The sequence below is a fragment of the Cupressus sempervirens genome, chromosome 10 (genome assembly GCF_028749045.1).
Source record: "Cupressus sempervirens isolate cs-2001-9-10 chromosome 10, ASM2874904v1, whole genome shotgun sequence".
Taxonomy (NCBI): Eukaryota; Viridiplantae; Streptophyta; class Pinopsida; order Cupressales; family Cupressaceae; genus Cupressus; species Cupressus sempervirens.
In genome coordinates, this window is record NC_143127.1 from 8,100,787 (window position 1) to 8,114,136 (window position 13,350).

General features: G+C 35.3%; 1 protein-coding gene and 1 long non-coding RNA gene across 4 annotated transcripts in view; both read left to right on the plus strand.

The window, feature by feature from the left end:
* The window catches only part of MCM9 (minichromosome maintenance 9), a 265,434-nt gene that overhangs the window by 157,783 nt on the left and 94,301 nt on the right, over positions 1-13,350 (plus strand). For all 3 annotated transcript variants that reach the window (XM_089804504.1, XM_089804503.1, XM_089804502.1), the window contains one exon: positions 12,510-12,582. In XM_089804504.1, the coding sequence (XP_089660630.1) occupies positions 12,510-12,582 (73 nt within the window). The remainder of the gene's footprint in view (positions 1-12,509; positions 12,583-13,350) is intronic.
* On the plus strand, positions 9,317-10,884 carry LOC149532294 (uncharacterized). Its single transcript, XR_016356991.1, has 3 exons — positions 9,317-9,427; positions 10,604-10,660; positions 10,769-10,884. It is a non-coding gene; the product is annotated as an uncharacterized LOC149532294 (long non-coding RNA).

Genomic DNA, 13,350 nt, shown 5'->3' on the forward strand with positions numbered 1-13,350 from the left:
AACATTTGGGCGCCCTTTCCTCTCTCAATGGCTTTATCGGATATGTAAAAGAGTATGAGAAGGACCATGAGAAGACACTATGGGCATCAAGCAACATGATGAAATCGGTTGATCTCAAGATAAAGCATACACCTTGCCCTCCCGTGGAGAAAGTCAACGAAAGGCTAGCTAGGTTCATTGCCTTAGCTAAAAGAACGAAAGAAAAAGGTAGATTTATATTAGAAGATCATTTGATGTAAGCCCAAGTGGCAATTTCTCTTTCTTCTAAGCTAGGACAAGTGTCTAATTCTGATTGGCCACCATTTTGGTGCCTTCTCATTGGTTGCTACTTTTCCACCTTTTTCATTGGTCCATTGACGAGGTGGCATCTTCTCATTGGCCGATAGGGTGGCAACCCTAATTAGGGTTTCTAGGATTCAATCTGGATCATCGGTTTTGCCTCTTTATCTCTACCATTAGTTGTACATTTTGGCCTCTATATAAGGCCATTTGCTCTCATTTGTAATGGTCGGAGAAAATTGTTGCATAAGATAATGCCAAAATTGCCTCTCTTTATCATTGTTGTGACTTGCATATGTAACTCATGTCTCCTAGGCATCATGGCAAAAGGAGCCTCCCAACTTGTTACTTTATTTTAATAATCTGAAGTAATATTATTATTATATATTTATTCTAAGCAACTTAGGAAATATAAAATATTTCTTGAATTATTTATAAAATCCGAATCTGTAGTCAAAATTGAATTGTCAAGTATAAGACTATGATCTCTGATGCTGTTTGAGTTCCACAGGGTAATTAACAATTCCTTAAAAAAATAGGAACTCCTCCTAAACAATAGAAATTCCTCCTACACAATAGGAACTCCTCCTAAAAAATAGGAACCCCACTCCAAACACTAGAAATTGCTTAAGAGGATCTTGCTCTTCTCCGTGGTCCCTTGGGTGTCCATCCAGTTAACTGGCAGCTCTCTCTAAAAAATATAATGGAAACAAAGATTTTTTATTTGAGGACCACTTTGTTGCTCACTATATAACCTTTTAGACTCTTTTCATGACTGATTTGATAACTGACAAAATAATTTCTTGTTTTTAATCTTTTTTTGAGGAAATCTCCGAAACCAAAACTTGCTTCTAGAAGTAGAAGCATCCAGGTCTCTAGCCTTCTTGATGTCATCCTGCAAGGTAGGTGGATTGTTTACCTTTATCCAAACTCTAAGAGGGTATGTCAACCTATCCATGAAAAGAACTGTACACCTCCTCTTTGAAATATATGCTACTAACATTCTAAGTCTTCAAAAGCAGCCACATAGGTGTCTATAAAATCCCATTGTTTTAGTTGAGCTAACTCCATGAAATGCATTTCTGGTTCTTTCTTATCAAATCTACTAATAAGCCTCTCCATGGTTTCTTTGTAATGCTCCCAATTTTAATGTAATAATTAAATTAAATTAATTATTTAAGTGGTCCTAGAATTTAAATAATATAATGAAAGGACCTTTCATTAGTTACTTTAATTAATTAATATGGGGCCCAAGTTAATATTTATATTTGTGATTTTGGTTGATTTAGTATATGTCAGACCCACTTTTATTTTGTTTCTGTAGGTAGGTGTAGCTGTCAACTATCTTTGTACAATCTCGGAAAGGTTTTCCCCGATGGGTATTTAAGCACGGCTTGTAGGTAGTTGTCGGGATGCGATTGGGATTATTTTCTTTGTATTGCGAATTCCTATTGGAGTTCTGGATTGTTTGCCATTTCGGAAGTGAAAGATCTTCCTTACTTGGCTCTCACAGTTTTGGTGGGATTCAACCCTCACCCTATTCTGTCACTTGTAATACTTTGCTCGGATCTGGCAAATTGGAGCACCATCTTGTGGAAAATATTAATTGAAGGTTATATATGTTTAGTTTCCATTCTTGTTTGCTTTTATTTGATGAATTCGAGTCTATAAGTTTATGATTGCATGACCGAGCATTCCCCCTCCATCCGTACACCATCTATTTCCTACAACATGAAGTGCATTTTTCCATATTGCATCTTTACCCTATTGTATGGCTAGTTCCCGTATGGATGACTTTGCCTTCATTCCACACCCCACCTCATCCTGTTTCCTTTGCATTCGGACTACCTGGTATACAAGTATGAACATAGCCGTCAGCCATCGACCCGTACTCCATCCTCCCATCGTACGGACTTCAGAGCATCACCTACGAGCATTCTCCCAACACCATACGACCTGCCTGTGCATACTGTACAACCTCCTTTTACCATTCGTACGGCCACACCTAGATATTGTACAACTAGCTTCCCTACCCTTGCATACCGTATGACCTCCCTTGTGCCATCCGTACGACTAGCTCCAAGATACCATATGGTCGGCTCCATTGTACTGTGACCAACTCAATAGTTATGTGCGGCCAACTGCAATACCATCGTACGACCCACTGTAATATCCTTGTAATTTCACTAAAAGATGTTGATTTACTAAGCAAGCATTTTAACAAACTGTTGAGAAACACATTACTGCTGTAAATTAATGATATCCCTATATTGTCGGTTAATGATTGTTTTAATAACAACAAGATGGCCACTTAGAAAATTGATTCAATGATTTCAATAACTCACATTAATGGTGCATTAGTATATATAGCAAATTTCAATATATATAGCAAATTTCAACACTTACGAGTTGTGGACAGTAAGCAGATATTATGTTTTCCAAATATTGAGAGCATGAACGTATTAGGGAAATACATTATACATATGTGGCTGCTAAGAAATGCACATTGTTAGCCTACAGATTCGGTTTTCACCTGGAGAGTGCCAACAACTGAAGGAGAGTGTGACCTTGCAATTGCCGTGTGAGGTCTTTGTCAGACTTTCTGGAAGCTCTCCGTAGTCATTGTCAATCCTCTTATTGTAGTCTTTTCACTGAATTCTGCCTTTTATCTTTGCCTTGAAGGAATCCCATGTGGGTGTGTTCACTGTGGGTTTAGTTTAGGATGTCAACTACTAATTCCAACTCCCACGTTAAAGCTGCTGTTGATTAATTCTTGGAGTAGCCGACTAAAGCACGAACCTGTAATAATGGAGAGTTAAACTCACACTAAGACTCACCTCTTCTTCCTCGGCTATGGAGTGACTGTCCTTCCTGCCTGTCGCCTAAGCATAGTCCGCTAGTTGTTAAATCGTACCTGCTAATAAATTGACTTCAATCTTCTGTTCTTCCTCCTGCTGTTTAAGCTTTAACTTCCGATAAATCTCCAATGTATCAACTTCGAACTTCAGTTGTACAAGTGCAAGTGAGTTACTACTCCACCTTAGATGATTGGCAATCACGTTAATCTTGCAATGTACTCCTATTAATATCTCTGCCCTACCTAACTGAAATGGAGCTACTCTACCAACTATACCAAACTAAGAATACCAGTATGCCATTAATGCCCAGTTTTGTCAAATCTTCTGAATGTGCTCGTACCTTATGATATTTGAATATGTTACTTGCCGTGGAGTCCAATAGACTAAAAATACATACATCAATTCAACTTTTATTTTTGAAAAAACAACATGAGTGCTAGGTTTGTGTCTAGTCTCATCACTTTCTTTAAGGGGTTTCATCCTTAGGAAAAATTTCATTCACATTTAGGAAACCTTTCAGATTTGTAGTTTCGTGGAGTTAATCCCAAGGCAAAAAGATTTCATAAATAACCTCGAAGTGTGGGGAGATAGAATCATCTTAGCAATGTGGGATAAAAGAGTATTTCGTCTTTTAGTCACTTAAGTCATTTTGTCTTAAAGTGACTTTAATAATAACGTACTTTATATTTCAATCCAATAAAATAAAGTGACCAATACCTTAGGATTTTGCATTTAAATCTCCTCAATTGAAACCCAAACTTCTATAACTGGCTGACATCCTAAATCATATGTCGTTAGCCTGTCCGAATGGAAAGATAGACCAACTAGGTGCCATTAAGGCCAGCTCGGAGAAGGGGACATTACACCCAGTCAAACACTTCTTGCAGTCCGTACCTCCAGTCACTTTAGGGGAACAAAATTAGGTCATAGAGGAAACATGTCTTCCTCTGGGGAGAGGATTAGAACATTACATTCTTTATAAGAGATGATTCGTTCTTGACCCATGGTGATCATCCCATTATGCCACCGCTTGTGTGCAATGCCATCCAGGTGTATTGCAGGAACGCGATTGTGTAATGATCTCTACTTGAATTAATGAGATAATGTATGCTATGATTGGCGGAAATTTTGTCAAATGGTTGTCACACAAACCAATCCCTTAAACTTAAGTTAATATTGTATCAATGCTATAATGTTCTATCGAATTTAATGCTATGAAATGGATATATCAACCGAAGTCACCGAAAATTCCAATAAATATAGAATCAGATTTGAACACATAGAATGGCACTAATTTATTTCATTTATGATATTAGGCCAATGATTCTATACTGGTAACAGAATTTCCAGTTCCTTACACAGATTAAAAAATATGCAAACCAAAATGCGGAAGGAATGAAATAATAAAAAACCCGTGATATCTGATGTGAACCGGTATGGAGTTTTGGTTAGGCAATGAGAACACACCCAAATTGCCCCTCCAAACGTTCAACCTAGTTGCTGTCTACCGTGGTGCTCCTTGCATTAGGCTAGTTGTATGTGACTCTTCATTGTATCTCCTAGATTCCTTGCGACTATAGTCTTGCAATTGTCGTGACCAGTGAATGGAGAATTCGGCTACGTCAACACTGCGCAAACCCGTGAGTCACTACTCCAACTTAGATGATTGGCATTCACGTTGTCCCTGCAACGTACTCCTGTAATATCTTTGCCCTGCCCGACTGGTATGGAGTTATTCCGCCAACTATACCAATCTGAAAATACCAGTATGCCATTAATACCTAGTCTTGTCAAATCTTTTGAACGTAATATCAGAATGATCTTGTAATATCAGAATTTGTTACTTGCCATGGAGTCCAACAAACTGAAAATACGTGCAACAATTCAACCTTTATCTCTGAAAAAGCAGCATGAGTACTTGGTTTGCATCTAACCTCATCAGTTTCCTTATGGGGTTTTGTCCTAGAAAATTCCAATCACATTTAAGCAACCTTTTGGATTTTGTAGAAAATATCAAATATTCGTTGTGTCAATCCCAAGGCAAAAGCTTTTTTAAATAACCTCTAAGTGTGGGGAGATACAAACATCTTAGCAATGTGGGATAAAAGACTATTTCGTCTTTTAGTCACTTAAGTCATTTTGTTTGAAAGTGACTTTAAATAATAAAGTACTTTATATTGCAATTCAATAAAATAAAGTGACTAAAATTTTAGGATTTCCCATTTAAATCCTCTCAACTGAAACCCAAATCCTGTGACTGGCAGGCATCCTAAATGACATGCTGTTAGCCTCTCCGGATCGAAAGATAGACCAACTAGGCGCCATTAAAGTTAGTGTGGAGAAGGGGACATTACAGATTGCATTTTCCTCTGGCACAATGATAAAATACACCCTTGTTTGTTTGTTTGTTTTTTGTTTGAATGTGTTTATAGAAGAGAGATATGTGGAAGATTTGTTTGACAATAATTATACCTACAGCAATGAAATAACTTGAAAATACTGATATTCAATAAACCACAGAAACAGATGTAGCTCAAACTTATTTTCAGAGTATGGATTGCAGTATATAATAAAAATAAATTCTGGACTATATCTGGATATCAATATTAATTGCAGCCATTGACATACCTAAAAATATTAATATAGACAATTGACCCGGTGCTCAAAACTAACTTACCAAAATGGGAGTTATGCATGACTCAACCATGTGAGCTCCATGAAACACCTGCTACTGTTCGATTAATTGCTATCATGCGTCCCCTATTCAATACTTATTAGCCCAAGAGAATCTACTGTCAGGCTAATAGTCCAAGTTCATGTTCTTAGAATGGAGACATTACATTGTTTAATTGAGGTTTGATGCTGATGAATTGCTAATTTCCCTATTATTTAAAACTTTTAGGCTTTAGCTGTGTTGGTTTAAATTTCATAAACCACTCAAGTGGCAAACCTTGACCAAATGTTGCAGATGTCAGATGTGGCCATTTGGTTTTTGCATGTATGGAAATCCTTAAATACTAAATAAAATTACAAAACGGTTTGATCCAATTGAATAGTATATTGTTTTAACAGTTTTAAAGTGAGCTACCATTGTTTGTAATCTTAGTATATTGATATGTGTTGGACAAAGTCTTTTGGTATAACCTTGGTATATTTTTGTGTGATGTTTGAGCAAGCTATCTCATTATCTAAAATATTATCGGTTGGCATGGCTGATAGAGAAATGGTCAGCCTACATAACAACATTTTTTGCAATATTTAATTGATTCGCTGATCAAGAAAACACTGGCGTGATTGTTATGAGCTCAAGAATAATGCTGATAATAAATTATTAAATCAAAAAGTAATATAGTAACCATATGCCCCTATGAATATATTAGGGGCAATATGAAACTGGTCTTCTGCTCAAATTTTATTAAATTTCTAGAATATATCGAAAAGTTTTCCGTCATCTCTTAAAAGCATAAATTTAAAGTAGGGCATTGCAAGCAAAACAAATTAAATATTTTCATTTCTACCAAGGAGAGCCAGGGATTCAAACTTTGTAAAAATGTGGATGATACATGGCTCCATACATTTCTCTCCTTTTTAGTGGGATCCAATCTTTTCTCAAAATTTTACATGCAAAAATTAATATTAATGATTTCATTTAATTTATTTTCAATGATGTTTGCCTAAAATTAAGTAGTAAAATATAATATCCAAGGGGTCACCAGCTTCACAAATTGCTACTTAAAACATTGGACAATAGTTAGTCAAAATAAGCTAAGCAGTGACATGGGGACTAGCAGATGAAAAGATGTCTATTAAGCTAATTTACCGGATTCTCTCCTGGACCTAGGAATTTTTGGTTCAATTCTCTCAAAAGTCTCATCCTTTGCAAATTTTGTCAAAAGTCTACTGCAGACAGTGAATTTCACTGGGATTTCTGTGAGAGGAACCTTGAGAGAGTATAGACAACTTTTGGGCGACTTTGGTTTTGTAATGTCCCTATTTTTGTCGGCATCGGAATTTGAAAGATTAGCCTTTTATTGAGATCCTTGTACGCTAATTATTGTGAATAGAGGGTGTTCTGTGGCAGTGGCTTGGCTTGTGAGGGTCTTGTCATCTCCACAATTCAGTAAGCTACCGGTTGGACTTTGTTTGGCTAAGATTGGACTTCGTTTGGGCTTAGTTTTGTGTACTTACTATTTGTGGTAAGTTGGGTGTTGATTGAGATAAACCCTTTCTATTTTTGGAAAGTGCATTTGGTCACATGGAGAAATAATAGGTATGACTCCTATTTCAAACGACATATTTAAATGATGAGTATTTTGGAAATTATTATATTTTTAGTGGCTAAACTATTAGTAAATAATTAAATGACTTATTATAAAGTTATAATTTAACTTAATAATTTCACTTAAGTTGAAGGTTGAGTTATTATTGAAAAGAGTCTTTTATTAATTAGTTAAGCCAAGTCAAATGAAAGAATCTAATGGAAGCTTCTAATTAAAGTTGTGTGGTGACGCTTCTTGAATGAAGTTACATTTTGGCAATAAAAGGGCATATGGAGGTTTTAAATACAAGCCATTTGTTGAGAAAAGCATAATTGGATATATAGTTTCTTTCGTTGCCTTTGTGGTTTTTTATGAGGTCTTGAATTTTGATGCCCTTGCTGAGGTATAAGGGTTTTTAAGATGAGAAGTGATTTCATTCCACTCCTGAAGTATAGTGGACTTGATATTTGCTAGATATCTCGCTTATTGTTCATACTGTGGCTAGGAAGACTTTGGTTTCTGTTGGAGAATTAATTTGGTACTGCTACAAATTGGGTCTTCTGATTGAGAAATCTGTTTGTGCATGCCAATCATCTTTGCTGCTAGGTGCAGTTTCAATCAGCAAATTGGAGAGAAAGAATGTTATGTTGCTGAATGTTTGCCATTGCATTTTTTGAGAAATTCTATCAGCTTATTAGGGCGCCTGGCCTTTGATTTGTGAGCATCTGAAGTGCTAATTTCTGGGTGGTATTTAAAATCCTAACATGGGTTTGATGTATTGCCTAGTTGGGCAATCATTTCACATATATTGCACACCAATTTTGGCACTTCATTTGCTGTTACCAAGGGTGCCAGGTATCTTTGTTCTGGCATGTGTTTGCTGCATCTTTGTACTTGAGCATCAATGCTTACTGCTGCTGGGTGTATATATTTGGCATTATGTTTCTACAATTTCTGGGCAGTGTTGAGTGGGAATGGTTCTGCAAATTGGGCATCATCTCCGATATTAACAAACTTCCTCCTTTATGTAAGTTTGATGAATTGTTGCAGCGTATTATGTAAATGAATAAACTTAGAATTTGTTGTGAGCCAGTTATTATTTTAGAATTATATATCAAAGTTGATGTTTATTTTAGCATTCATCCATCTATCCATTATATCTAGTGTATGCATCTATCCATCTTGACTTCATACGCTTTAAAGTGTCATGTCCCCATTTTGGAGGCAATTTGATTTAATTAATTTAATTAATTAGGTTGTCCAAAATAATGAATATTTTATGAGGATGACTAATTAATTATTTTTAATTAAATAAATAAGTGGTATTAAGTTAATTACTTATAAAGTTATCAAATAAATAAATATTAAAAGGTAACTTTATATTTAATTAATTTAATAAAGTGACCTGAATTATAAAATATTTTTTATAAAGTCACTTAATAGATAAAATAAAATAATGTTCTAGAAGTTTCTAGAGAAAGTGGAGAAAAAGAATAAATAGGCACCCCGGGCTTCATTCTAATCATTCAGTTGTTTATTTCTCTCTTGACATCAAATTGTGATTCAGTCAGATAGTCTATTGTGGAACCAAGTGGTTTGAAATAGTCAGTTGATCTTTGAGAACGAAAACTCCCTTGGATTAGCATAACTGAGGAAGTGAAATATCTTTTGAAGGGTTGCACATTTGGAGGTGATACTTCAGTCACTTCAGCTAGGGCATCATTGGGCCTAAGGCCGTTTTCAGCATTTCAAAAGGCAATTTTAGCAGGGCCGAAATTATTGGAGGTCATTTCTAGCAGGTCTGAAATTATAGGAAGCCATTTTAAAGCAGAACCAAAAAAGTAGGTGGAAAAAGTAGTCCGAAAAAAGCAGGCCGAAAAAGCAGAACCGAAAAAGTAGGCCGGAAAAGCAATCCGAAAAAGCAAACGGAAAAAAACAAATCCGGAAAAAGCAAGTGGAAAAAGAAGATCGGAAAAAAAGCAAGCAAAAGGGGCAGCATTGAAGGAAAATATTACAGCCATCCACAATCAGGTTCGTCACTTCTCATTTGGCATATTTTTTGAGAAATGTAGGTTTTCAGCTGAGTACAAAATATAGCTTCAGTGCATCATTATTTCACCTTGTACTTGTCTTTGTTTGCCATTTGGCATTATTGGTATCAAAGGAAGGCTAGGATTTTGCAATTGAAAGAGCATTGTAATTTTTAGACTATTTATATTGCAAATCTAGAGTTTGATGATCAGCTTATTAGTTTGCATGCCAATTGTTTGACAAAATGTCAATTGGCTGTAAGTTCTCTTTTTGTCATAAATAATGTTATAATTTTGCATACTAAGTGTTTATATTAATGACACTTGGTTGTAAGTGCATTAATACCATCTTAGGTTGCATCCAAAGTATTTGTCATAATCACTAGTTTCTGTAGCTGCATATTGCAAGTATTTAAGTCTCATATTTGTATTGAATAGTGTCAAAATTAGTTGCACATTCATATTAGGTCATTGTTTAGACAATTTGGAGTTTTTTTTGTAAGCATTCTCTTTGATGCAAATCGAAACAAGAGTCTTTGCAGCAATCTAAAAAGTTATATCAGTCATATGACCCCTTGTATGCAAAGTGTTTGACAAAATTCTTCGAGCCTTCAATTAGCATTTTAAGGTCGGAATTGAGCAGGATTATTATAGTGGTATCAGAGCTTGCTTGCAAAGTGTTTGACGAAATGTCAAACAATTGAAGTATAAAGATTTTTGGTGTTTGAAGAAGTTATAACCTATTGGAGTTATTACATAAAGATTAAGGTTGTTAGCCAAGTGTTCGACAAAATGCCAAATTACTGATTAATGAAGGAAATTGATGTGGTTTAAGTATAACCAAGTCGGGGTTATTACAGGAGGTAAAGTGATTTAATTTAATCTCCCTTACTGTTATTGTCTGTGGCTGAGAGGATTATTATTGTGGAGGACATTACATTTCTGGGGTTTCAGAATTCTGAGATTTACTATCTGATTATTGACATTTGCTTTCAGTGTTGTTGGAGAGTTTAAAGTCTGAATTGTTATTCCAATTCACTACTGAAGTATAGTGAATTGTGTCTAGTTTTTTTTCATCTGAGTTTTTTGTCTACCTCAAACTGTGTTCATTGTGGCTAAGGAGCGATAATTCTCCAATGGAATTGGTAATTTATTACTTGTGTTTTACCCTTCACAGTTAGCTGCACAACTGGCGACTCCTTTACTGTTCTGCCTGTGTCTGGGAGATTAATTGGTGAGTGAAAATTCTAGAAATGGATTGCACTGTATTTCTGCCTGTTGGTGCAATTTATCTACTGCATGATTGGTGAGCATTATTAATTTACATTTTTACAATGTCCAGTCACTGATTCTTGCATCACAAATCTATGCATACTTGAGCGATTGAAATTTCTCATAGCTGGATGCTAGTTCACAAATCTGGGTGGCTGCGTTTGGTGTGTCAAATCTACACAAGGGCTGGTTTTTGCTATGTATTGGAACAGAACAATAGGGCGTTTCAGCCTGCAATTAATGCTAGCTTTGGCATCTACACCTCTGCCCATTGGAAACGCCAATATCATGCGTCATTACCCAGTCTCAGCAAGTTCGAGTGTGGACAAATATGATCTGTTCAGGCATAAGAACTTCAGGTTTCTTAATTCATTGGAATTTCAGTTTGTTCCTTCAGTAGTTTTGGTGGCAACAAACATTATCATTTGAGCATTCAATTGTGAGATTTATATTTTGCTAAATTGCAAGACAGTTCTGATAATTTTATGGTGGGAGTTATAGTATTTAAATTACAATATCTCATTTCATGACAGATTTGCTAAAAGCCTAAAACCAATATGATTTGGTAATAGACTTTCTTCGCTGTTAGTTTTACTTGCATAATCAAAGACTTGAATAGTTGCAGATTTAAAAAAATCATAACTAATTGCTAGCCAACTGTTTGACAAAATGTCAAACTTCTTATTAGTTAAGGTAATTGATATGTCAAGGTTTATTTGTTGAACTATAGCCAGCTGGGAGTTTTTATAGTGGTATTAGAGCTTGCTTGCAAAGTGTTTGAGGAAATGTCAAACAATTGAATTATAGAAGAATTTGTTGTTTGACAAAGTTATAACCAGTTGGGGTTATTACAGGTTTCCAGTAGAGGAACCTAGACAAAATTTTGGAGAATTTTGAGAGAATCTGGTCAAAATATACCTTTTGTTTACTTTTTCAATTTTATTTCTTTCCAAATTATATTCAAGTTACTAATCATATTTAATTTGAAATCAATGCTACTTTCTTGAGAAGAGGAATCGAGATGTATAAAAGTGCCACGCATCTTTTATGAAATGTATGTGATATCATAATTCGTGCATATAGCCTAACATGTATAGAAAACTATGGATTGAACAAAATCTAAAGAGATCTTTACGATGGATAATTCTAGATCCAAAGCCCACTTTCTTGGTTTCATCCAATCTGATCCAACGCTGCTTTCTTTAAATCATCCACTATGATAGTTAATTTGTGAAGTTTACAATGTGGTAAAAATCACAACCTTGGGCTTAAATGAGCCTATTGCATTGCTTTTTGTGCTTCTAATTTTCAGCAGCAAAATGATGATGATTTACTTGATGATTTTTGATGATATTTGATGAATGATGGCTGATTATTAATGTTGACATTATTGTTTTTGAACTGAAACATTAATATGGTGGCGTATTTTGCTATGTTGCTAAAATTTTATCATAGTGGTGTATGAGAACTTATTTGATGCTGCATCTATGTAGAAACATATATATAAACCACATATTCTCATATGGATGAACCCAAAACGAATCTGAACCCAACCCAGAAAAAATTGAATGAATCAGTATCCGAATCCAAATCGGCAACTTAGCTATTAAGAGTTAAATGTTTTATTCATTTATTTTAGATTAGTAGTCAATCTACTAGAATAATAATTATTCTTTTCCTGTTTGATTTTTTTCATGTATTTTGTACCTTATTCCATTCTCAATGAACAAATTTCAAAACAGATTGGTTATATATTCATGCGTTCTTCTGCAAATTGACAATCTGATATTTGGTGATGTGAGATTTTGCAGCTGAATGGATGCTAGAGGCAGGAGCACTTGTTTTAGCTGATGGTGGCCTTTGTTGCATTGATGAATTTGATAGGTATGCGTAAGAAAAAGTTATTTTTCTTTGGATAAGTTGATAATTATTCTCCACCCTCTTTGGTATGTGTTTGGTCTAGTTCTTCCTGTGTTTCTCAACTTGTTATTTTTTTGTTGCTCTATTTTTGCATCTGACTATATATTTGTTTTGCTTGATTCCTTCTTAATGAGTTGGAAGCATCTTTCAAGCTCTTCTTTAGTCCAATAGGCTAGGAACTTGTAATGTTCCCTTTGGATCATTAGAAAATATTGAAGTCTTATTTCATGCAATATTAAATTGACTTTGAGACTTGGGCTCAAAATATTAAAAGGGTCGATTTAATGTTATATTGAGGACAAAGGGGACAAGGAGGAACAAGACGAAATGCTTTGTAGAAGTTGAAGGGCCACTAGGGAATAAGACGTAACCAGAGAGGAGCTGAAGAGTCAAGGTTTTGTTTTAAAAAGGAGAAAGTTGCTCATTGTTGGACATGCTTGATTTCATATTCAGATTTCTAGTTCTCTCTTGGAGAGTTTTCAGAAAGCTTCAGCTTTCAGCCGGTGTGAGGACGTAGCCCCTCGTGTAGGCAGACAGTGGACGAAAACCCATTGTCAGGGGAGATATCAATTCAGGTGTCTCATCGAGCTTACAGGTTCTTTCCGTGTTTTTCCAATCTGACTGTAACTTTTGTGTATAAGATTGAATTTTAGTTGCTGGTTATTGTATTGCTGTTGTAAAATACAATAACATTTAGTTGTTGGATGTTATATTGCTGTTATACAAAGCAAC